This window comes from Vicugna pacos, chromosome 19 (assembly GCF_048564905.1).
Source record: "Vicugna pacos chromosome 19, VicPac4, whole genome shotgun sequence".
In the NCBI taxonomy this organism is placed as follows: domain Eukaryota; kingdom Metazoa; phylum Chordata; class Mammalia; order Artiodactyla; family Camelidae; genus Vicugna; species Vicugna pacos.
In genome coordinates this window covers 26,508,837-26,534,757 of record NC_133005.1, presented here as the reverse complement: position 1 = coordinate 26,534,757, position 25,921 = coordinate 26,508,837, and the positions used below count along the sequence as shown (strand labels likewise).

The following is a 25,921-nucleotide window of genomic DNA, read 5'->3' as shown; positions in this document are numbered from 1 at the left end:
AGTATCCACTATCACTGCTGTTAAAGGGGATTCAGGCACTAGATGGAAGAATGGAGAATCTGACCCCTAAGAGTTTATCTAATTCCTAGGATTCTAGAAGGCAGTCACTGTTAAAACAAACAGACTCTCTTCTACATTTGCTCATATAGAGGGGGTAAAGGAAGAGAATAAAGGAGATTTCTATTCATATTAAAAAAAAGAAAACTAATAGACTCTCAAGTGTTATGAGGGTGGTCAACCCTTTCAATCAGTAGGGAGATCACAAAGTCAGACAATCAGAAGTCAGGGGGATTGAGAAGAAAAGAAGAGAGAGCAGAGGCCCTCTCATGACTCAGGTGTGGCCACGAGATGGTCAGTTCTCCCACAGAAACCAAGGCTACGTCAGTGGTAACTCATCATTCAGAAGTTGTATAGCTTCTTTTACCTGTGGGGTTTTCAGTGGGTGGTATGCCTGATTCTTGCTGGAAAACTGAACTCCTCTGGACACAGGTCATTCGATAAATATTTTCAAGTACCTACTATAATTTCAAGCACATAATTCTAAAAAGAAGCAAGTTTCCGGCTACCATCTTGCCAAACAAGTCTGCCTTGTAATAATCAAATCACAAATACACACAAGACAGGTCAACTTCCATTTCCAGAAATATGACAAACAAGATCTCTGAACCCTCCAGCTACAAAACAGCAAAAAATACCTGGTAAAATATTAAGTGTATATTTTAATGTATCACTGAGCCAGCAGAAAAATAATTTCATGGGAGTCACAATCAAAACAAGACTTGTGATCTAAAGAGATAAATGAGCACAGAACTGGCTTTCTACTGGAGGCATTTGCTTTACCTAATAACCTTGAAGTTCATTTTATGGCTATGTGGGGAGAGGAAACAGAAGACAAAAGGTGGTGAGTCCGACAGGAGATTCCCACATAAGACTGAACCTCCAAAGGGCTAAAGCAGGGATAAAGAAACATGGCTTTGGGTGTACACATCTATCAAAATACATCAAATTGTGAAAGAAAGAAAGAGAGAGAGAGAAAGAAAGAAAGAAAAGAAAGAAAAGAAAGAAAAGAAAGAAAGAAAGAAAGGAAGAAAGAAAGAAAGGAAGGAAGGAAGGAAGGAAGGAAGGAAGGAAGGAAGGAAGAAAGGAAGAAAGGAAGAAAGGAAGAAAGAAAGAGAAAGAAAGAGAAAGAAAGAGAAAGAAAGAAAGAGAAAGAAAGAAAGAGAGAGAGAGAGAAAGAGAGAGAGAGAGAGAGAAAGAGAGAGGAAGGAAGGAAGGAAGGAAGGAAGGAAGGAAGGAAGGAAGGGAGGAAGGAAGGAAGGAAGGAAGGAAGGAAGGAAGGAAGGAAGGAAGGAAGGAAGGAACTATGGCTTGTGGGCCAAACCTGGCTCACCTCCTGTTGCCGTATAGCCCGTAAGCTAAGAGTAGCTTTTACAATTTGGGGGTTGAAAAGAAGTCAAAAGGAGAATAAGATTTTGTGACATGTGAAAATTATGTGAAATTCAAGCTTCAGTGTCCACACCTCAGGTTTTACTGTAACACAGCCATGCCCATTTGCTTCCGTATCGTCTGTGGCCGCTTCTGCACAGAAGCAGCAGAGAAGAGTAACTGTGACAAAGACTGTGGGGTCCGCAAGGCCCCGTATGTGGCCCTTCACAAACACTCGCCCGTCCCTGGGCTCTAGTGCCCTCAGTAAAGGACTAAACTTAAGAAAGAGAGGGAAGAGAGAGGGAGGAAAGGGGAAGAAAGGGGGAGAGAAAAAAAAGTGGGGGAGAGGGAAAAAGAAACACCCTGCAGAAGGGAATAGTAAGGAAATTTATTTGTTTTAACTCTCACACAGGATAAATATATATATTTATATTCATATATTTCCCTTGAGAATTCATAACCATAAGCTGGTCTTCATGTGGGTTCAGGGCCTGAATGTGGTCCCAGAAAACTTGAAACAGAAATTCTACTTTGAGTTGGTCCTGGGATGCTAATCCTTCAGCTTCCTGACAAAAGCAAAAGGAAATCTCTGAGGAAAAGCCCCTTTGCCTCAGGCCTAAAAGGATCCCCACAGAAAAATTTCCAGAGAACGTGAGCTCAGAGTCTAGAGCCACAAAACACATAGGGACCAAGGCCATGAGTAAGAGCCAAAGGAAATCACATATAACAGTCAGATCCAAGAAGATTTTAGTTGTTGGAATTATTAGATAGCATAAAAGAATGTTTTGTGTGTTTAAAGAATAAAAGAGGGGACTGAAAATATAACTCAGGGAAATGACACTAAAAAAATGACCAAGATGAAAAAATGACCAAAAAGAACATCTGGAAATAAAATACTTAATAAATAAAATTTAAAACTCGGTGAATAGACTACATAGCAGATTAGACATAGCTGAAAAGAGAAATTAGTGAATAGAAGAGGGATCTCAAAAAAAAAAATCACCCAGAACACAGTGTAGAAAGAGAAAAGTATGCAGAGAAAATGTGAGAGGGAGTTAAGATACATGGAGGATACCCTGAGAAGGTCAGAGCCTTCTCAATACCAACAATGGAGTAATCAGTGTGCTGACAGAAAGCAATTGTCACCCTAGAATCTGCACCTGAATTTTATACCCAGTGAGACTATCCTTCAAGAATAAAAGTAAAATAGACATTTTCAGATAATTAACTCCCAACAGACTGTCACCAAAGAAATTCTACTTCAAGAAGGAAATAAATCCAAATAGAAAGCTTGATATACAAGAAGGAATGATGAGCAAGAAAAAAAACTTGTAAATTTTTCAGTGTTTTTAAACAAATATTGACTGTATAAAATAATTAAAATGCATAATTTATGGTGTTAACAAATTAGTTATAACCAGGCACATTGACTAAAACAGTAGATAGGTTTGGAGGAGTGAATGGAGGTAAAATGTTCTGTGGTCCTTGTGTCATTCAGGAAAAGGGTAAATAAATTCATTACCCTGAGATTTTATTAAGCATGTATTTTAAAATATTAAAGAACTAAGAGAATAAAAAAAAAATAGACTGCATATCATCCAAAGTAGCAGAAAAAAAAAAGAGGTGAGAAAATACAAGTTAACTATCCAATATAACCCTTTAAAAGAAATTAAGAAAGGTGATCTCCCTTCCCCAAAGGTATAAAAAGACGAGACAAGTAGCAGAAGATGGAGGAAATAAATCCAAATATACCTACAATCACAGTAAAAGCAAATGGACTAAATTATATAACTAAGAGACAAAAGAAACACAGTTCTGAACTGGGCAGGAATCAATCCAAGGCATTTCTCTGGTCCCTTTACACACTGAGGCCAGTTTATCAATCCTAAATCCCAGGATCCACTCTTAATTTTCTGCACATACAGAAACAAATACAATAATAATAGCTAACACAAATATAGAGCTTACTACATGCCAGGAACTGTTGTTAGTGTTTTTCATGTATTAACACATTTAATAGCCAGAAGCTGGATTTTGCACCTTGGTGATTGACCAGGCTAGTCCTGTTCAGAATTCATTCCTATAAGCAGCAATATCTGGACCAAGAGCCAAAAGGTGGCACACTCACTGAAAGGAGGCCAGATCTGTCTCTCCCATCCCCTAGCTACATCCACCACCTACCCATTTCTCCTGGAGCCGGTTCATCTCCTCCTCATGGGCTGACTTCTGCTGCTGCAGGGCAGCCTGCCCCTCTTGCTCAGCTCGGGCCAGCTGTCTGGCTGCTGTATCCCGCTCCTGCTCTGCCCGGCTCCGTTCAGTGTCCAGCTCCAGCTGCAGGCACCTCACTTCCCCTAAGATGCCAGGGACGGGATCTGGTCTCTGAGCCTCTGCCCTCCACACTTCACCCCTCTCCCCAGACCTCATGGGTAACTCCCATCTCAGAGGCCCTGGGCTTGGCTCTAATAGCTTCCCACTATCTTCCTGGCTTTCAACATCCCCATGGAATAAAGTGTGCCCGTCCCAGTTGGGTTCTCACCTTGGATTACTTCCTTGGCTTGAGTGACAGTTTGAATCTGGACCTCCAGCTGCCCCTTGGTGACCTCTATCAGAGAATTTTGTTGCTGGGCCTCAAACAGACTGCTCTCCAGTAGCTCCTTGGCTGAGCTGTCAGGTTCAGGAATCAGGAGAGTTCTTACCCACCAAGCCCCTTACCCTTCCTTAAGAGGAGTTGGGTTCTAACTACTGGCCACCTAGAGAAGTTAGGGGGGCAATTATGGACTCATAACTCATTTAGAACACATGTACTTTGGGCAGGGAACTTAGCTTGGCTACCCTTTGCTTTGCAGAGCTCTCTCTGCCTTTGGTGGACCTGGGTCTGGGCCCTACCTGAGCCCCAGCAGTTGTTCAGAGAGGTCCTGCCGGTCCCGCTCTATGGCCTGCAGCCGCACCTCTAGAGCTGCCTTTTCCCGGACGAGGGCCTCCTTCTCCTGGACTTCCCTGGCAAGCACTTCTTCCTGTCGCTTTGCCTCCTGATGCAGCTGCTCCACCTGAGCTGAGGCTGCCTCCTGCTGGTGATGTGCCTGAGGGGAAGAAACTGATGAGATACAGAGCAGAGGCAGGATCCCCCCAGGGCTGCTACAGAGATCCTGGACCCAGCTCTGTGAACCTTGAGCATTGCAAACTCATACCAAGTGCCATCTTCTATTTCCCTGACCAACCCCTAGACCCCCCAGCCCAGGAAACATGCTCTCCTTTGAGCAAGACTCTGTGCTAAGGCTGCAAGAGATCTACCTCTAAGGAGCTTTTAGTCTTAAGGAGAAGTAAGATACACACATAATACCAGGAAGAAAGTGATCAATGCCCTGAGGAAAGGACTCTGAGAAGGGAGATTATATATAATTATTAGGGCAATGAGAAGTTTGATAGAGGAGGAAGATGACCTTTGAATTGAGTCATTGGTTCAGAAAAAAACTTACTGTGCTCCCTGACTTTGTGTTAGACACTATGCTAAAAGCTGGAGGAATAAAAACAAGTAAGACATAGCCTTGCCTTCAAGGGTCTTTTGGTCTAATGGTGGAGACATGTAAACAAACGCTTATAATGTAGTATACAGGTGTGGCGGTTGAAATAAACACGAGGTACTACCAGAGCACACAGGAGAGGCATCTAATTCAACCTGGTGAATGTGAAGCAGTGCGGAATCAGTGGGTTCCTGTAGGGATGCTTTTAAAAAATTGGAAGATATATCCCAAACTAGTAACACTGGTCATTTCTAGGAAGTGAGATTTCCCCTTTCTGAATCATTTCCATTGTGTCTTCATTTTTCATAGTGAGCATATATTATAACTTAATGCGATGGCATCAGTTTTGTCTTCTCACCTCGCTTAGTTTCTCTTGAATTTCTTCCTTCTCTTCTTGGAGGCCCCTGAGCTCTGCCTGCAGCTCAGCTCTGCTCTCCTCTGCTTTCTGCAGCTGAGCCTCCAGGTGAGTGTTCTTTTCCCACAGGGCTTCCCTGCTCCCTTCGGCCTCTGCCAGGCCCACCTGCAGAGTGTTTCTCGCCTGCTCTGCTGCCTCCATCCTGCTGCACACAGACTGGTTCTCCTGTTCTAACTACTGGCCCAAAAGGGAAGGGCATCAAAGACAAAAGGTTATGGTTTAGAGATGAAGTGCTGAGACAGAAATCCAAGTGAGATATGAATCTATTCTCCAAAGATGAACAAGGAGTGCTTACGAGAGAGGGGGGCTATGCATTCATTTGGTATAGAGCCTTTATTCCATGTGCTAGATGGGCTGTTGCTGGGGATAGAGATAAAAAGGGCAAAATCTTGCTCTCAAAGAATTCAGAATGAGGGAGCAGAGAACATTTCTGGGGCTCAAGGGAATGGGGGTTAGTGAAGAGACGTTACATTTGCAACCTATAGAGAAGATTCTTTGAGATTTAGGCTCTTCAGCAAATCCTTTTCTGGTGACTGATGTTACCTCACACATATAACAGGATTTAAAACCTAGTCTTCCTTCCAGAGGACACGGGCCTTCTTCCGCGCCCTGAAGATTTTACCCTAATGCCCGAAGGTGGTTCTGCTTTAGATGTGGGGAGGTCTGTTTTCAATGGCTCAGCCCAGGCCTTATAATCTTTGCTCTCCTCTGTATAAATGTTCCTTTTGCTCATTCTAGGACATTTGGGAGCTGATCTGTCTTGGGCTGATCCATTTAAGAACTCTTCCTTGTCACAGGCATCAGCTTTGTCTGTCACTGGCTTGCCCAAGCTCTACCCTGTGGATCAGGGAAATCTTTGCTCACCTGGAGAAGCTGCTGGTTCAGCCCAACCTTATCTAAGGCCAAAGCCTCATTTAAGGCACTGAGCTTGACCGCTGCAGCCCGAAGATCAGCCACCTCAGCCTTCAGGCTGTTCTCAGAACTCGACAGCTCCGCAACAGACTGTTCTGCCTAAAAACAGAGACAGCTGAAGAGTTCCCTTTTCCAGTTTTCCTGCAACAATGAACAGCTTGCGTCCCCAACACCTGCTGCTTTCCTTGTACAGGGACCATTAACACTTTATTCCTTCCCTTACATTCTAAACAACTTCTCCCTTCACTCACTCATCCATCCATTCATTCATTAAGGAGTAAGGAGGACTCACAGTATAGAGGTGCAGAGACCAGGATGTATAAACAACTACAACTGTAAAGACACCGTAGACGACATAAGTACACGTGCTCTGGGACCTCAAAGAAAGCATTTATTCAGTCTGGGAGAAGCAAAAATGCTTGGTAGAAGAGTTGACAATTAAATTGGGTATTGAGAGATGAGGAACAGTTTGCGGTTAAAAGGGGAGGAAGAAGCAGTCTAGGCAAATGGGAGAGTACATGCAAAGTGTTAGAGTCATGAAAGAAGAGGTAAAACTGAGAATGCAATTAGTGCTGTGTGGTGGGAGGGGAGGTATCTGAGGAGTTAGGACATGGATCTGGAGTGAAGAGGAGGGGGTAGGTGGCAGAGGGCTTTGAATGTGGCCCCAAGGAGCTGGGAAGCCGCTAAATGGTTTTAGGAAAGAGACGGACATGACCAGATTTATACATTAGAAAACCACACTAATTCTAATACAGAGAGTCTGTTGGGAGGGATAGCACCCAAAAGCAGAAACTAATCACTGAAGCAAGAAAGAGGAAGGGACACGGCTTGCAGGGTGAAGAATGAGGCAAAGCTGCACCCCCTTGTCCTAGAAACACAGCTTTTCAAGCCGCCCACCCTACCCAGCCAGCTAGGGGGACCCTACGCACCCTGGCCAGCGCAGCTGTCACTTCTGTTTGCTCCTGCCTCAGCAACTCCCCTTCCAGGCGACTTGACTCCAGGGCTTCCCGAAGGCTGATCAGTTCACTGAGAGATTCGGACTGTTTGGCTTCCAGACCTGCCAGCGTCTCCTGACTAAGACAGAAAAGACAGGGGACTAGAGGAAACCTTAGGGAGGGGCCACACCCCAAAATATAACAGGAATGCAATTGTCTTTGCGATACAAAAGAATGAAGAAGGTCCCTAAAAACTGATAAAGAACAATCTCTAAGACACAAAACGTGGAAAAAGCAAGGTGCAGAACAGTATATGTAGTGCACTATCTTATATGCTAGAGATTGGGGGAAATAAGAATATATGCACTGCATAAAACAGCACAGTAAAAATTAACGAAAATTACTTTAAATGGTTACCCACAGAAAGAAGGGAAATGGGATGGATGAAGCAGAGGAGAGAAAGAGTTCTATGTTTACCTTTTAAAATAGTTTTGACTTTAGAATCATATAAACATTAATAACTGCATTATTGATTCAAACAAATAAAATTTAAAAACTTAAAGTCATCTTTATGGATTGTCTGTTCTTTTCCTTGGTACAAGGGAGGTCATTCCTTGCACAGGTCATGATCCTTACAGCAATCCTTCAAGATTCCATTACTAGTGCCTACTAGTGCAAGGAGCTAGGGTACAGGAGAGGAGGGGGATGTACCAAAGCTGAAGACACAGCCCCTGTTACTACTGACTGAAGACCTACCATATGCCATATATTTTGCAAAACACTGCTTTAATCTTCCCAATGCTCCTTCAAAGTAAATATTATTAACTCCCATTTTACAAATAAAGTAATCTGTCCAAGTGGCAGAGCCATAATTCAAACCAAGCTTTTGCCGAGCTCTAAAGTCCTTGCTTTTTCTATGACATCGTGTCGGGGAATTTACAGATTAGCTGTGTCCCTTTACTCTGGAATTCCCTTTCTTGACCAGCTCATTTCCCACTGCTTCCCAGGAAAAGCCCTACCCTTTGACCAGCCAGCCAACTCCGAACATGCTATAAACCTTCCTGCATCCTTTTTTTTTTTTTTTGTTAATCTGTTCCTTTAGTCCCTATCCCACTCTCTACCAATTAAAATACATCAAGGCCCAGCTCAACGGCTGCCCTCTCCCCCATGAAGCTTTCAATACTTAACTGGTACTTCTATTCTCCCCAGGGACCTAGCTTGAAGCTCCATTTAGCTCATACTTCATCCGGCCACAGTTTATTGGTCTGTCTCCCTCATTAGACTGCAAACTGCTTGAGATTATGGCCTGTGTCTTATTTATTTCTGTATCCCCCACGGTGTCTCAGCCCCCATGTGCTCAGCCAAGCCTGGATGAACTTTCTGTATTCATCTTTCTGTGAAGGATGGAGCAGTAAACTAATTTGAACCCACTGCATGCCAGGCATTCATTTACTCCACTTTCTAAGGGAGGGGAGTGGGTGGAAGAGGGGGCAGAAGGGAAGTGAGGATCAAGCCCCAGTGAGAAGGGGATGGGTCACACGTACAGGCGTTCCCGTTCTCGGACAGCCAGGTGCAGCTCCTCCTGCTGCTCCTCCTTCTCGCCCTGAGCAGAGTCGCCCTGCAACTGAAGCTTCATGTTTGTTCTCCGCAGTCGCCACGCCTCCTGCTCCAGCACCTCCAGCTGCTGCTGCAGCTCCTCCCTCATCTTCTGCAGGAGCTCTCGCTCCCTGGAAGAAGGAGATCAGAGATGAGCAGAAAACCTGGAAGCTAAAATCCTTCCTGGAAGCAGACAACACAAGGTCAAAGGAGAGAGGTATCTGTTTCTTTTAAATATCTCATCTTCTGTTTTGAGCAGGAAACTGTTTTTTATCATCACAAAGACCCAAAACTGAGTGAGGGGGAACCCTCAGAATACAAAGCAAGGTGGCCCTGATCAGCCCTGGGTCTCGGGAAAAACAGGGTCAGCCAACCAAAAACATGATGGAGTGGGTAAAGGGCCGGGAGAGGACTGAGCCTGGGAGGAAGGGTGGGATGAACAGCCCCTGCTCACCTGCTGAGAGAGTCCACCTCCCCCTGCAGGCCCACAGTCTGCCCTGCCAGAGTGTCCCGCTCCCCGGTGAGCTCCTGCAGTCGCTGTCTCAGGGCCTCACCCTCTTCCTCCCACTGATTATGCTGCTGCCGCAAGGAGCTCACAGCTTCCTGACAACCCGACAGCTGCTGCCTTAGGGCCTGTGGAGGGAGAATGACAGAAGTGAGGTGGTGAACAAGAGGCAGGGCAAAGGAGGGGTGTCAGAAGATTGAACGTAGGGCTGGGCAAGGGGGTTGGGGGCTGGTGCAACAACAGTAAGCTACGAACAGAGATTTGACCAGTCGAGAAGACAGAGCATCAGTGGTGACTGGGCTTCTGTGACTCCCAGGGTCTCAGATTCCATCATCTTCCAATGTAGAGGGGGGTACGGGCAGGTAAGTGTGGCTGGGACCCTTAGACTTGGGGAACACTCACCTACACTCTCCCAGGGCTCCATTTTGCACAGTGCTGGGTAAAGACTGTGTGCCAAGTGAAGCATGCCACTGGCACGGAATGCAGCTGCTCCCTCACGAGCACAACTGGGCAGACAGTTCAGGGTGCAGACAGAGCACCTCATGACCACTCAGCATAGAGCAAGGGGAAGTCTAGGATAGGAGGGTACCTGGGGCACAAGTCAGTTTAGACACCCATCCTTGTGGCTGAGGAGGAATGCTGGGGTTCTCACCTGCACAGCCTGGCGTCTCTGAGTCAGCACTGAGCGCACCAGAGTCAGAGCCTTGTCTGGGTGCTGGGAATCAAACTGGGAGAAGCCACTAGAGTCCAACTCCAAGGAGCTCTCATGACCAGAGCCTTGAGCCATACTGTCCCCTTCTTCCACCATGACCTGGAACCCAACACAGCAGGGTCATCTAGACCAAGGCCTGGAATCCATTCAGAGGACTAACACTCCAGCCTGGACAAACCTGAGGTTTTCCTTCTCAGGTCCTCTCCCTGCGGTGGGTGGGAGGAGGGTATCTAAGAGCAAAAAGGGTTGGTTTCTTCAACTCTTCAAACTAACTCTTCACCTTTGGTCACTCAAACCTAGGACAAGCAGCAAAGCTAGAGCACTCCCTGAGCAGTCCCCGAACAGATGACAGGAGAGGCTACTGAGGTAACAAAGATCAGAATCCAGCCCCTGGCCTGAGAACTGCAACTGGCAATAAGAAAGAGGGCCTGTTCCAGCAGGCAGAGCCAGCACAGGAAAGTTCAGCAACCCCTTAGGACAAGGTGTTTTTTTGGGGGAGGCAGGTAATTAGGTTTATTTATTTATTCATTTATTTACTTTATTAATGGAGACACTGGGGATGGAACCCAGGTCCTCATGCATGCTAAGCACTGCACTCTACCACTGAGCTATACCCTGCAGCTACCCCTTAGGGTTTCAGTCTTCAAATATACTCAAAGAACTCATCCTCACAAGACCTGAAGTCCAAAATACTCCTCTAGGCACAGCTGAGAGGACATGGCGGTCTGGGGAGGAGTGAGGCATGACAGGTTACCGTGAACCGGAAGCCCACCAGTACCTGGATTATGTCCTTGATCACCTGCTGTAAAGACAGCTTCTCCTCTTGGGCATGTCTACTAAGAGATGCCTCATGTTCCATTAGTTCTGCATGATTTGCCTCCTGAACAGGGAACAAAACAGAGACTGTAAGCCAAACTCTCAGAGAGAATTTATCACTCTAGGCCCCAAATTAACCAGAATCTCATTCTGTCTATCCTGTCAGCCCAGCTTTTCCCCTGACCGCATGTGAATGCTAACGCTGTCCCAGGACGCTGAGGACAATGTGATGTGGTGATTGAGGGTTCAGACTGAGGGATTAAGAGCTCTAAATTAGGCTGCCTAGATTCGAGTTCTTGCTCTATCACTCACTAGCTTGGTAACCTTAGGCAACTCCGTCTTTGAGGTTCCTTCTCTTTAGAAGAGGAATGACTAACAGCAACCACTTCATAGATTTGTTTTGAGGCTTAAATGAAAAAACTGCATGTAAATGACTCAACACAGTGCCTGGCACAAAGCAAATACTAACAAATGTGAGCTATCACTGGATGAAGGATGACTGCCGTTTCTGAGCAGCACATTGGTGCTTGAGACCTAAGGCTAAACCAGAGAAATCTCCAGCCCCAAGGCCAGTAATAAATTCTAACTCTCAAGACTTCCCCTTCTCCTTCCTATCTTATTGTGCTGGTGAAGGCCTGAAGACGCAGACCTGCAGCTATGTTTTGTATGGCCTATACAAAATTTGAACCAACATTTAAAAATTTTATGAATTGAGAAACTCATTAAAACTAATACAAATCTGAATTTCTGGTTCTCTTAAAAAGTTAACAAATGGGCCACACTGGCCCCCATTCCTATAATAATTTACTGAAGTGGAACAGTGGATGCCTCCTCCAGATGGGACGAATACTCTTCAAGGTCCTGCAGTCCCCACTATTTCTGTCTCCTTACTATTGAGATTAAGTGTCCCCTGTTATACTGGAAACTCAATTATGATAGCACTGGAAAACCAGGATTCTTACAACTGAACCCACTTCATTCATTTACATTACTCAGGCCCTGCAGACATTTGAATTTGCAAATTCCTGAACAAAAAGGAACCAAAAAGGCATAAGCAAGTTTGGCTTCCAGCTGATTCCAACTTGAATAAGAAGGGTAGGGATTTGCATGCAGACAGAGTTGCAGGATTCTCCTAAACTCAGAGATCTGAAAATTCCCAGAGATGAAAGGAAACATAGAATCAAGCCAGAGGTTTTTAACATTCAACCTCTGAGCATCCCTTTGATAATATCTCTGACAGGTGGTAAGCCAGTGACACAAACCTCACTCCTTCACAAGACGGACTGTTCAACTACTGAACAGCTCTAGCTCTACTGCCCTGTAACTTCTAGTTGGCAGTACACGTGCCCACCCAGAAAACATTAAACAAGCCAACTCTCTTCCCCAGTGTCAGTCCTTCAGTTGTGGAAGGCAGCCATCATGTCTTCCTCACGCCCCTCTTCTCCAGGTTAACCATCGCCTTGCTTCTCCGTTGCTTCCTCTAGGTCTAGGTTTTGAATCTCTCCACACATCCCCCTCCTGCTTCACCAGTCTGCCTCTTCATGTGTGTCCCACTCTCTCAGATGAGGACACGCTGCAGGTGTGTACCACCATAGTTCCCCCAGGAATATGGTAGGGATAGTAGACAGCTAATGCTTAGTGAATGAATAAATAAATAAGTTAATTAATTTTCAGATTCAGCCAAAATTTACTTTTTCGCTTTAGGGGATGTCATCAAGGAACATTCAACTGGCATCCTGCCCTAGTCTGTCCATGAAGGGCAAGGAACCTACAAGCCCACCCCCAATTCCCTTCCAGAACAAAGGGTCATGTACCAGGATCTCCACTGTCTCTCTCAGAGCCTTTACCATCTTTTCATAATCTTCATTTTGCTTCTGAGACTGGGTCAGTAGAGCAGAGAGCTCAGTCACCCTGAAGAGAAGAACACAGCACTGTCATCTGGGTACCTCCTGATGTGGACAGAGCTACTATGCAGCACACCCCACCTCAACACAGACACCCCCACTCCCCAGAGTCCCTTGGGCACCCCCAGCCCCTCACTCCCTGAACACATGACATAATAGTCTTGAACTCAGGGGGGAAGCCAAAGCCACTCAGACACATGCAGTGATTTACCACATCTCAAGGCTGGAACACGTGTCTGGGGGCCCAAAAGCTGAAGGAAAGCCCTGGCTGAGGCCTTTCCAGGCCCCACTTGATCTTGAAGTCAAGCACTCTGAAGCCAATAAGCCCATCAGAATTGCCACATGGGATAGTTTCAAGGTCCCTCCAGCCCAAGGTTCTGACTCTGATAGGGAAAAAGGAGGGGCAATTTGGGGGAGATTATGATCAACCTCCCTGATGTTAACCTCAAAGTTCAGGGAAATCACCAGACATCCTTATCACTTAAGACTACATCCTGGAGCTCAGTAGCTGGTATTACATGTGTAGCTAAATAAATATTTCTTGAATGAATTCATCCAGGGTTTAATTTTTTTTTCTGAGTCTTCATTATTTTATTCTATACCATCTTTAAGAGTCTTAACTCATTGTATGCTCATTTAGTTGTTGCATCATTCAACAAACATTTATTGATTTATTTTCTACTATACGGTAGGTGAAGTGCAAAGCACTAGGCCATAAACTTACTAAGACGTGGCCTCTGTCCTTTGGCTTCCCAGAGACTTCACAGCCCAAACAAAACAAACTGCAATATATGGACACCACCAATAGGTGGTGACACAACCCTAGCCATGGGGTATAAACTGAACTTTGCCCTGAGATTCAAATGGAGCTCTTTGCTTATGTGCCTGCCCTTCTTACCACTTAAAAAAAAAATATATATATGTATATATATATTTTTATTATAATCAAAAAAAAAAAAGAGCCTAACAAAAAAAGAAAGGAAATTAAATAATCAATGAGATCAATACTGTAACAAGCAGGTCAAAAGACCCTATGGGAGCCTAGTAATTTAACAGGCTATTGAGATCGGAGAAGGCTTCAGAGAAGAGGTGACATTTGAACTATGCTTTAAAGGATAAGGTAGGGAGAGAAGGGAGGGGGGCATTCCAGGCTAAGGTCAGCATCTACAAAGGCAGGGAAGCACAGAAGAACTTAGCTGTTCTGGGAATGGCAAGTAGTTCGGGGTTGATACAGGGGAGGCACCACTAGCTCTAAGTCAACAGGAGAGAAACTCAGCTGCATGACAGCCTGAGGGCAGAGGACAGTGACACTGGGTTTCAAACTAGACTCCCTCTGGCACATCTCATTTCCCTCCTGTGGGAGGAATGCTCTTCATGTCTCCGCTGCCTCTCTAACTCCCTAAGGGAGTCAACTTTCCATTAGCAAACCCTTCCGAGGACCCAGCCCATCTCACCGGTCCTGGAGCTCAGCCTTCTCCAGATCCCCCTGACTCTTCAGCTGTAGTAACTCCTGGCTCCTTTCGTGGGCTTCCTTCTCCAGCTCCTGGGTCTTGGCTAACAGCAGCAGCAGCTGGGATGGCTCGTTCCCAGTCAGTCTCCCAGATCCATCAGACTCCCGAGACTGTGCTGCTCCCACAGTCAAGCGCAGACAACAGGTCAACAGGGACCCAGAAAGCCTCACATGCTCAGCCTTGAGCTCCGTCAGGTCTCTGAGTACAAGCAAGGAAAGAGCCAACTCCAGCAGGGACCAGGGAAGAGAGCGTGGAGGTCAGGCCCAGTAAAGGCTGAGCAGCAGGTCTGGGAAAAGTCACCTGAATCCGATAATACCAACTCTCCCCACCAACTCTTCCACCCCCTGCCCTTCCTCCACAACCTGAGCCCCTCTGTGACAGCAGCCCACTGTCAGAAGTCCAGGATTGGTAGGGCAAACCTTCTCCCTTCTTATCCCCAGACTAACCTGTCGGTGGCTGACTTCATTTCCAGGAAGTGGCGTCGGAAGGTCACCACCTCCCGCCATAGACTGAGGAGGCGACCGTGCTCCCCTTTCAGGTAGCCCTTGAAGAACTGTGTGTTCAGAAACCCAGGTGTCATACCAAAGGGCAGAGGACATCTTCTGTCAACACAGGAGTCTTGGATTCCTCCTGACTATTGAGGGGAGGGAAGGAGGGACTGACAGGAGATAGCTTATGAATGAGTGTCTATATTCAGGTTATGCTGAAGTGTTTAATAAAGTTAGCAGTGGGATCCGAGAAGTCAAAGGGCCTGGGAGGGTATATGGCCTTCCTTGAGCTAGATTAGAAAAGGATAAGCTGCTCAACAAGTGGGAGCTATTAGCATCATCACCACAGACTTATCATGATGATTAAATGATAGAATATATGTAAATCACCTGGCATAATACCTGGCCCAGAGCAAAGGCTCAGGAAACATTAGTTTCCTTTACTGGGATCTGAAACTTTCTTCCCCACTCAATTTCCATAGCTACCTCCTCAGCACCTAGATATGCAGACTTCCAGACGAGGGGAGCCAGTAAACTTTAAGATGCATCTAAAACCTGAGCTAGTCACTTAGGCAGGAACAGAGCTGCTTTGAGTGTCATCCTACCTCGACTGGGCAGGTAAGGACAGAACTAAACTGACAGCCCAAGCAGGGCAGAGCTGCCAGCATGAGTGTTAAGGGTGGCCAGAGACTTTAACAACAGCTCAGTTTCCATCCAAGTCCCGAAGTTAACCCCTTCCAGCACTGACCAGGGCAGTTCCCACCCCTTTGTTTCTCTTACCTCCTGCTCCATCTGCCACTGGCTCTCCTTCCTCATTAGCTCATCCCGGGCCCGGATCCAGTCTACTGTCAATTTTTCCACATCTTCCCGAAGCGCTTTATTCACCACGTCAGCTTTTTCCATGTGCAGCCGAAGCTGGGTGTTCACCTCTGCTAGACTCTCACACCTGCACTGGGGAGGGGTAGGAGTAAGTACAAAATAAAGGTCTGAGCCAACTCTTGGACCTCTTGGAGTAAGATGACAACCACTGGAACTTTCCATTGCCAGGAACTGGAGGGCTAAGGCTGAAGTCCTTGGTTCTAATCCATGTCAGCCCTCGAGACTGAGGTTTCCCATCAGCTTTCTCCATCCGCCGGCCAACCACCCAGGCCAGAAAGTTGGGGTCCATCACCTTTGTTGTTCCTCCTCCAATCGCATTAGTAGCTGTTCCAGGTTTGGCTCCTCCACGCTTTCCCACCTCTGCGGGATCGGTCCCTTAACCAGACAAAAACAAGCCTTATTTACCTCCAAAGAGAACATCCCTCAGAGCAATTCCCTGATGCCCTCTTCTACAGTAGCCCATTTTCTCTTTATTCTCTCTCCCCTTTGTTAGCAATATGCCTCTTTTCTCCACCACTGCATCCTGAAAGTAAATCCACTGCATCTCTCTTTCCAAAAGTAGACCTGTGACTTCTCCTGAAAGATGTCATTGGGTAGTGAAAAGAACTTCCAACCTAAGAAGCATAATATATAACTTAAGCTCATGGCCTTGACTTCTATTACACTCATTTTTGGACCTTAGGAGAGTTACTTAACTTCTCTGAGCCACAAAGTCTTCAGCTACAAAATGAAGGTGAAATCATTCTCCTCAGAAAGTTGCTTTGCAGATTAAGTAACATAATTCTATGACAATGCCTGAGGGTGCCTGGCCTACATAGGACAGTATTTAATAAGCCTTGGTTCTCTCCTTATTCTGAGAGAATCTTCCAAGCGTTGTGTGAGAAGGTGCTGAGAGGGAGCTGGCACAAAGCAGATGGGTCTTTGAAAGCCAGTTCTCCCCAGCTGACAGCACAAAGAAATCCCTCTGCCACAAACATGTTTTCCAGGCAAAAGGCACATGCCTCTCTAAGACAGATAAACACTGACACCTTCTGGAGGAAAAATGTATCTCTTCCCTCGGATTCCACACCCCTTCCAATCTGATAATATTAAGTCTCCTGAAGCTGCATTTTGTCCTTAGAGAGCCAAGGGTTGGAGTCAGACAGGCCAGGAATAGCTCAGTCCAGTGAAGGTATCTGTGTAATATTCTCTCGGGCTGAAGAAAGAGAGGCTTCTACCAAATACCACCTTATCACACCCCAGCCTCCCTCAGTCAGCAAACAGGTTTAATTACTCTCACTGAGGGCTCAGGAGGAGCACAGAACAGCCTCACTCACCCCAGTGGCTTCCAGCCGCTTCTCCAGCTCTTGGCACCAGCTCCGGTACTGCAGCACCTGAGGCAAACAGAGCAGGATGCAGGCAATGGGCCACACCTGGTACAAACAGCCCAAAGCAAAGGCCCCCTGAGGGTCATGGGCACACCTGCTGTGAATGAGGGACTGGGTGATGATAGTGAGGTAAGGCCATAACATCTTACGGTTTCTACTTGGTCACTTAATACCACGTTCTCTATAGCTCTTGTTTTGGAGAAGTAAGTTCATGGGCTTTGGAACCAGAGAACCTCGGGTCAGGTCCCAGCTCTAGACTAGGAACACAAACCGAGACAGCTAATTTAACCCTCGTGAACATCCCTGTTGAAAGGGACAAATCAGATAGCTCAAGAAGTTGTGAGCATCAGAGGACAGCTGGTTGGGGCTTTCCCACGATGTGGCTTGGTCCCCTACAAAGCTCATCCCACCTCAGCCCCCAGCTCTAGGTGTTCTCCTCTTTCCCCTTCCGGGAAGGGCAGCTGCCTCACCTTGGCCTGCAGCTTCCTCACGAGGGTTGCCTGCCTCTGCTGGGCCTCCTGGGAGCTCTTTAGCTTCCTCCAGGAGGCTGCTTGGTTCTCTGCCATCTGCTGCTGCAGCGCCAGCACTTGCTCCTCCAGCACCAGCTGCAGTGACTGGGGCTTCATGCTGTTCATCCCAGGGCCCCCTGTCTCCATAGGGGCAGCAGATAGTAAGCCCACAGGCCCCTACGCAGCCAGAGGCTGTTTGCTGCCAGCAGGGTCTCTAATCATTGCTGTGCCACTTGGACCTCCTCTTGAGCTGGGGACCAAAGCACACGGTGGAGGTGAAAGAAGGTCTAGATGACTCAAATTTATTCAGCAAATACTCATTAAGTCTGGCAAAGCTGGGCTGGACAAAGTAAATAGGTTCTTTTTATTACAGGACTCCTTGGAGCTTTTAAAATGCTAAGATGGACCTCACTGCTAAAGGGTGGTGGGGTATGATGAGCACCATTTCCCAGATTTACTGGACCATGAGACAGGCTCACAGGACTAGTGTTTCCTGGCATGCCTTCTGGAACTCTGCACTAAACCAAGAGCTCCTAGTTTACCATTGCATCCCTAGTGCCTGGCACAGTGCCTAATAAACACTTGTTGGATGAATCACTAAAGCTGCTTTTAGGCCAGCAGTGGGAGTGGACACAATTACAATACAATGTGGTCTATGTAGTAATAATAGAGACATCTTAGGATAGTATGGGAAGACAAAAGAAGGACATTTAGCCCACCGGGGAGGGGGCTGTGAATGGTGTGAATCATGGTCATCATCATAGTTAATACTTGCTAAGTGCTTCTGTGGGTCAGTCACTTTCTCGTGCTTTATACACACTATGTCATTTTGTCATCACAAGAATCTTGAAACCTTCCAACGCCTTCCTAACACATTTTGGCATAAGTACTATTACAACCCTTTATATGTGGATGAGGAAACTGGGGCTTACAAAGGTTAAGCCTCAGTTAAGAAACCAGAAAGGTTAAACAATTTGTCCTAGTTCATACTGTTGGCATTGGGTTGACTAGGGATTTGAATACAAGTAATTTGACTCTGACAGAGAGCAGCAGGCTTTTCAGGCAGGGGATCCGAAAGGAGGGAAGGAGCCAGCTTCAGCAGGAAGACAAACCAACGTCACCCACCAGGAGTGGGCCAGAACAGGGCAATGGGCCTCCCACAGGTGGGGGAGGCCAGCCTAACCAGTGACTTCAGAGATACCCAGGAGAAGGGGAGGCAAGGTGGTCAAGAAGAGTTCAGGGTGCTAGTCCAAGTTCTACCTCTAATGGGTTCTGTGACCTCGAGCATGCCACTTCCCTTTCAGGCTCCTTGTCCAAATATAAAGGCACCCAGCTACACGACCTCTGAGTTTCTAAGGCCTCTAAAACACATGGTAACCTGGGGTGGGGGGAGGTTGGAGTTATCTCATTTTATCAACCCTGAGACACCCACTGGAAGGGTTGAAGGAATACCTGTATTTTCAACTACCAAGAAAACGGTCTATTAGAGCTGTCTCCGTAGCAGCATCAGTCTCATAACCTGAAGGAAACAGCATGTACAGCAAAGGGAAATCTAACATTTGCAATATAGAAGGAGTTTTGGGGGCCCCAAGTCCCTTATGCACCAAACTGTTGATCTCCTCTGTCCTGGTTAAAGTGCCACTTCCTACCATGTCCTCCCAGATGTATCCAGGAATAGCTAATCATTTATATAGCCATATATATTTTTAAAAATTAATATTTAATATATAGAGAGAATGTGTATATTATATCTTATCATTACTAATTGTCTATCTTCTCTACTAATCTGTGAGTTCCTCAAAGGAGCTGACAATCATTTTGGTCATTAGTAGTTTGTTAACGATGCATAGCAAAGAAATGCATGCAGGGGCAGACCTAGACCCTTGGCCAGAGGTTACAAATGTGGACTTCTAGTTCTTTCCAATCACTGTGTGGCCTTTACAATGGTTTTTAAGAATTTAAATTAGGTGCCAATGTTTACGACTGAGAGAATACAGACAGAAGTTCACATTTCTGGCTCCTTTGGAAAATCAGAATATGGAGTGACCCTTGACTCTCATTCCTACAAGGCAACAAGCAGCTGCAGTTAAACAGTGCCTGCCCCTTTCAGATAGGGCATGTGTTCTCCAATTCACCTCCCTCTCCGCCCCCCTGGCCTAGCCTCAACCTCACACTGATAGCAGATTTCAGTTGCCATTTCTTTGCACTTGTGCTATTGTTTTTCTTGTAACAGAGTTATAGAGGAAAACTCAGCTTACTAATTTACATTTCCTCCTGGGCAACTGAAGATACCTGGTTTGCAGAATTTACACAGTAAGGAAAGGGCATAAAGTAGGAAGAATACAGTGGCACCAAAAAAGGCTCAGTGGCCCTAACACCCAGGCTGCCTCTTCTTAGCTGATAAACTGGGTTAGTACTCCAACATCCTCCCCTCTGCCCTTCCTCTCCACCAAGGCTCTGTCGACCAACTCACCACAGCTCCGTGAAATGCTGGCTCTATCTCTCTCTTCTAGGTGGAGGCACAAACCTGCTGGGAAACAATTCTTACTGCCAACACTATTAGCAAGAGTAGCTCCGGGAAAGGGTATATATAGCTCAGTGGTAGACAGCATCCTTAGCATGCATGAGGTCCTGGGTTCAATCCCCAGTACCTCCATTAAAATAAATAAATAAATAAATACCTAACCTCCCCCAACCAAAAAAAAAAAAAAAAAAAGTAGCTCCAAGTTGCTTTAAGGGACCTGAAGAACCTCTTCTCTCCTAATACTGTGAGGGCTGGGCTAGCCTTTGGCAGAGTCTCAGAGACCCCAAAGGCTACCTAAACTTCCTTTGAATCCCTCTCCTCAAATCATTAGGTTGAGCCATATGAAACTGCCAATATTTGCCCTTTAACCTATAAAATAATTATTTCATGTAATTCTACCCAATAATATATGCATATATATTTATAAACCTATATTTTATATACATTACATGAATCTAATATATAAGCAGCCCTCCCACAGTTCTGGGAATTCTCATGTGAAATTCTCTTTTAGGATGAGGCTGCTTATCCTAAAGCAGTGACAACACTTCAGTAAAGAGATGGGATTATATTAGAATTATATGATTATTTTGCTTTAGCAGATAATTTAAAAATTTTAGAGCTATTTAAAAATTTAGTACAACTCTCATTTTATAGATAAAGAAACTGAGGCTTACAGAGATGAAATAACTTCATTTTGTTTATATTTTGTTTGTATGCCTCATTTACCTCAAAAAATGATTTGAGGGGGAGGGTAGTAGGTCAATGGTTGAGTGTATGCTTAGTGTGCATGAGGTCCTGGGTTCAATCTTCAGTACCTCCACTTAAAAAAATAAATAAATAAACCAAATTACCTCCCTCCCACCCAAAAGTATAAAATTCAATGGTTTAAAAAAATGCTTTGAAATTATTGCAAATGTACCATACTATAAGATGTTACTAATAGGAGAAGCTGGGTGCAGGGTATATAGGAACTCTCTGTATTATGCAATTTTTCTGTAAATCTAAAATTGTTCTAATAAATAAATTTAATTTAAAAAATGATTTGAATTGTTTTATGATTAAAACCCGAAAAGGAAATTCACTAAAACAGGAATAGAAAGATGGTGGGAACAGAGAAAAATTATACCAGAAATTTTTCTGAAATTAAGATTTACTTCTAATCTTCCTCAAGACACAATTCAGCACCTTTTATTAATACACTGTCAGATCAGCCAGAGAATAAATAAACTAGAAGAACTCCAAAAGAAAGGCAGGTTTCAATGCCCCTCCGAAAAGGAAAAGGTTAGTAGTAGTAGTTGGCAAATGATAACAGACTGGACTGCATTCAAATGAGAGATAATGGATGTCAGTGTGCTTTGTAAACTGTAAACCACTGAATAGATGTTATCATTACCACAGGAAAAGGAAAAAGATTCAATTCTTTTATACATTAATTTATCCCATAAACACTCGTGGATTCCAGCTCAGTATCAGGTAATTGGCCACAGTGATACAGAAATGAGTAAGACTTGCTGGGAACCAGATTTGGAAGGGCAGCAACCTCTGAACCTAGGGTGGAGAGTGGCAGAAGAATGATATAAATTATGTATTTAGTCTCCCCTCATCCAAATTCTTCCAAAAGGAGCATTTAAATAAAGTTTAAAATAGAAGCAACACCACCTAAACTTGCAGTAGAGGTGTAAATGTTCCAAGGACTAAGATGAGGACAGTATTATTAAACAGAATTTGCCATGTAAAGCAAAAAAGGAAAAACACTTAAGGGCACAAACATTTAATTTCCTGAGCAAAGAAACTATATATATTTGTCTGCTGAGATACTTTTTGTTTCTTATTTTAAAAAATTAGCATACAGCTCCTTGTATAAACCTCATATGTGGGACCTCTCTGCCTTCCTCCCACATCTAAGGCTTCTCCCTTTAGTCTCCTTGCTGGCTCCTCCTTATCTCCCCACCATTTAAAGGTTGAGGCCCCAGGGCTCAGGCTTCAGGCCTCTTCTCCACCTACATTCATTTCCTAGGTAATCTCACCCAGTTTCATGGTTTAAAATTGCACCTATACACCCATGACTCCCACTGTTACATTTCTAGCCCACACTTTCCTCTGGAATGTCACACTCCTATACTAAATCCAAACATCTATTTAACGTCTCCACATAGATGTCTAACAGGCATCTCGAAGTTAACTTGTCCAAAAGTGAACTCCCATTCCTCTAATCCTTCCCATTTCAATAAATGGTAATCCTATCCTGGTTGCTCAAGCCAAAAGCCTTAGTTATACTTACTTCCTTCTCCCACGTCCTATAACCAATCCATCCGCAAATCCAGTTCCTAACATCTTTGACCCTTCTGACCCACCCCCATCATCATCCTGAGCCAAGCCACTCTCCCTTGCCTGGTGTGGTAGCTTTAAGGTATGCTCACAAATTCTTTGATATTCCTCCCTTCAAGAGGTGGAGCCTAATTCTCTCCCCTTGAGTGTGAGCTGGAATAAAGTTACTGAAGCTGAATAAAGCAGAAATGACTTCCAGACAGGGTCACAAAAGGCCTCCCCTCTTGAAGGAGAAATAATAAAAATGGCTGCACTTAGGCTAACAAATTCTCAGCTTTATGCTTACTGCCTGCTCTCAGAATGGTCAGCAAATCTGATTGACCGGACACTGCTCCCAGCCCCAGGCCCATTGTTAAAGCTAAAGTTATTGATTTCACTGTTTTTACTTTACTCTGGCAATTCAAATTTATAATCATGTTTGGCTTCTGAGTCATTTTCCAGGAAGGAGTTCACGAAACTGTAACCTTGCAAGATACGCTAATTTGTCAAAAAGGAGAAACATGCCGCAGGTGTTTGTGAGATAAAAGACTGGAAAAGTTACAACCACTAGCCTCTATAGAACTGTTGCCTGAGGATGTCCTGATACCAAGAAATCTTGTGACAAGATAAATGATTCTGTTGATTGTTGTTTTCACTTAAGCTATAACTATATAATCACCCTACCCCACCCCCAAGGTAGGTTCACAGTTTTGAAGGCACTAGCCTGCTGTGAGTCCCCTTTGCCTGGCAAAGCAGTAAAGCTGCCTCTTTTCTTCTAAGCTCTAAGATTTTGTCTCTGAGTTATTCGGCTTGTCAGGGACAGGGGCAATCTTTCCACAACACTCTCTCTCCCTTTCTTCCCACTCTCCCCGCAGCCCTATGAAAAGGCCCAGTGGTAAGCAACTTGGGAGCAGACCGGCCATCAGTTTGACTGTAATCTTCTGAGAGATCCTAAGCCAGAAACAGCCAGCTGAGCTGCTCCCAGATTTCTGACCCACAGCTATATGCTATACTAAATGATTGTTGTTTCAAGCTGCTAAATTTTGGATTGATTTCTTGCACAGCAGTAGATAACTAATACATTTGGATAATTACAAAAGTTTCCCAGGTGGTAGTGAATGCTTCCACTCTTGCTTCCAAAATTTTTTTCCCAGCAGACTAGTCAGAGTGATCCTTTTAAAAGCGACACTGTGCCCCTCAGAACCCTTCAGTGGCCACTCAGTAAAAACCAGTATCATTATAATGGCATATTGGGCCCTAATTATTTGATCCCAGGCTCCAATTGTTTTCATTCCATTTCTTACTCCTCTCCCTTTTGCTCATATCCCTTCAGCCACACGGTTGATCTTGCTGTACATGCTTGGAACACAGCAAGCCACACACTCATCCAGGGCCTCTTCCACTCTTGCTCCCTTACCACCTTCAGGTCTCTGTTCAACTGTCACCTTCTCAGTAAGTTGTTCCCTAACCACCCAATATAAAACACCACCACCGCCCCCCCACTGTATTTTTCTACCTACCTTCCCATGTTTTATCTGTCCCTATCTGAGTATTATGTGTAATATATCTAACACAATGTAAATTTCCCAAGTGCAAGAACATTGTTTTATTGACTGCTGTATTCTCAGCTCCTAACACAGTGCCTGGTAAACAGCAGGTACTCATTAGATATTTGACTGAACGAATTAATTTAAGAACGTCAGGCAACATGATCCATATCAATGGTCGTGCAAAACGCTGACGGTTCTATAACCTTCTAAAAGGTAAGAAACAAGCAGACCTAGATCATGTAGTTTGTATAGTGCTTTACTCTCTCACAATAAAAAACCCTTTGAGATGAAATTATTGCCTTCATTTTACAGACAAGAAAACTGAGGCTCAAAAAAACAGAAGGGACATAACTGGTCAGTGGCAGAGCAAAGATGGAACCCCCAATCCGCTTCCAAACTCTACGCCCTCTCCCTTACACGATGCTGCCTCCTCAATTATGAAATATGAAGCCACAGTTCTGCCAGGGACGCATTCTAAAGGGTGTGAAATGATGAGGTCTAGGTCTGCAACTCTGATGGAAAGGAGCAAAGAAAGGTAGAGTGCGACTTAAGAAGCAGAGGGCTAACAGCAGGTTCTAGCCTCGGTTTTGTCATGAACTCACTCTGTCTATTTGGGAACATCAATTCTCCTTCCCAAGCCTTCTCATGTGCATCAGAATCCTGGCCTTCGTAACTTATGGGCCTAAAATAAAGACCAGTTTAGCAGACATTTACCAAAACCAAAGGAAATCTAGTGAAATTATCACATACTCTGGGGACAGATAACCTAGAATTCATATCCCAGCTCCAGTCACTTAATAGTCATGAGACTCTAGGCAAACTGATCTGTGAGTACCTTAGCTTCTTCATGCATAAAACGTGACCCATCTTCTGGAGTTGCTGTGAGGATTAAATGGGCCTTTTCATGTAATACATGTAGTAGCACCTTTGTGACTATTCAGTAGATATTAGCTATTATTATTATCATCATGTGCTAGGCCCTGGGATACAGATGAAAAAGGCAAGGCATAACACCCCGACAAGTGCACGGCTATAGAGAAAGCAGCAGGAAAAAATAAGTCGGTGCATTGTGTGCAAAACCCAGCAACAAGCTAACTGCGCCTGCAGAAAGAGGCTGGGAAAGGTTTCAGAGGAAGTGATATTTAAGTTAGGTCCCGAAGAATGAGAGTTCCAGAGTGGGACGGCGGGTAGGACCAGACAGATCACATGCAAAGCCCCAAGGGCACAGGGAGCCGCAAAATTCTGGGAGCCGGGAGCAAGAGCAGAGGAGAGCGCAGCGCCTTATCCTGACAACCCCAGGCTCCTTGGTTTTGGATACCAAGGTCGGGAAGATCCCTTTCTGCGCGGACTGGAGCCCAGAGTGGTGGCGGCAGCAGGATGCGGAGGCAAGGGGCCGGGAGCCCTGGGCCTCGGGTTCCACCCAGAGAACTGGAGGCCGCCGCTCGAACAGGATTCCCTAAGGCGCCCTAGGCTGGCAGGTCTGTGGGCCTCGGACCGTTAACCCGGGCACCTCCCGCTGCCCTTGAGGCCCCACCTCACCACGCTCGGCTCCCGCAGATTCCCAGGGTGATCCTCAGCGCCGGAGCGGCTGAAGCCGTAGCTAAGGCCCGGCCGGGGGGAGGGGCGGGGGCCCACCTAGGGGCTGCGGCACAGACCCCGCCCCCCAAACTCCCGCCCTTTCGGAGGGCCCCGCTCCGCCGAGTAGCGCGCCTCCGGGCGGCCTGCGCCGCTTAGGAGCCTCCGCCATGTTGAGTACTGGCAGCCAGTTTATGAGAGTGGCCCAGAACGAAAGGGGATTACGTTAAGAGAGATAATATCCCCTTGTCAAAAATTGTGACAGCCAAGGTTTCTGGACTCGAGCAAGAGGACTTTTGGTAATAGAAAAAAAGTTGTCCTCAATCATCCCCCTTTTGGCTTCCAGATTACACACTGCGCATGTGTTTGGTCACCGGTTCTAGGTGCGCCTGCGCACTGCGCCACACACGAACCAAGTACAATTAACAGCTGCGCGCAAAGGGAAATCCGCTCCTGGATCGTGTTAC

At 45.5% G+C, this 25,921-nt stretch overlaps 1 protein-coding gene across 11 annotated transcripts in view; it reads right to left on the bottom strand.

The window, feature by feature from the left end:
• The window catches only part of CEP250 (centrosomal protein 250), a 46,128-nt gene extending 20,541 nt beyond the window's left edge, over positions 1-25,587 (bottom strand). The window contains exons 1-19 of one of the 11 annotated variants that reach the window (XM_072944108.1): positions 25,414-25,587; positions 19,969-20,022; positions 17,457-17,745; positions 16,936-16,992; positions 15,912-15,994; positions 15,521-15,686; positions 14,699-14,805; positions 14,196-14,450; positions 12,652-12,748; positions 10,800-10,901; positions 9,962-10,120; positions 9,259-9,437; positions 8,753-8,935; positions 7,203-7,347; positions 6,226-6,372; positions 5,305-5,535; positions 4,312-4,505; positions 3,962-4,089; positions 3,607-3,776 (exon numbers count right to left, since the gene is read on the bottom strand). In XM_072944108.1, the coding sequence (XP_072800209.1) occupies positions 3,607-3,776; positions 3,962-4,089; positions 4,312-4,505; positions 5,305-5,535; positions 6,226-6,372; positions 7,203-7,347; positions 8,753-8,935; positions 9,259-9,437; positions 9,962-10,120; positions 10,800-10,901; positions 12,652-12,748; positions 14,196-14,450; positions 14,699-14,805; positions 15,521-15,686; positions 15,912-15,994; positions 16,936-16,992; positions 17,457-17,642 (2,589 nt within the window). In that variant the 5' untranslated portion in view covers positions 17,643-17,745; positions 19,969-20,022; positions 25,414-25,587. Of the gene's footprint in view, positions 1-3,606; positions 3,777-3,961; positions 4,090-4,311; positions 4,506-5,304; positions 5,539-6,225; positions 6,373-7,202; positions 7,348-8,752; positions 8,936-9,258; positions 9,438-9,961; positions 10,121-10,799; positions 10,902-12,651; positions 12,749-14,195; positions 14,451-14,698; positions 14,911-15,520; positions 15,692-15,911; positions 15,995-16,935; positions 16,993-17,456; positions 17,746-18,947; positions 18,963-19,968; positions 20,023-24,481; positions 24,501-25,413 lie in introns of those variants that run through there. The other 10 variants (XM_072944107.1, XM_072944111.1, XM_072944115.1 and 7 more) reach the window with 10 other exon arrangements.
• Between the last annotated feature and the right edge of the window lie 334 nt (positions 25,588-25,921).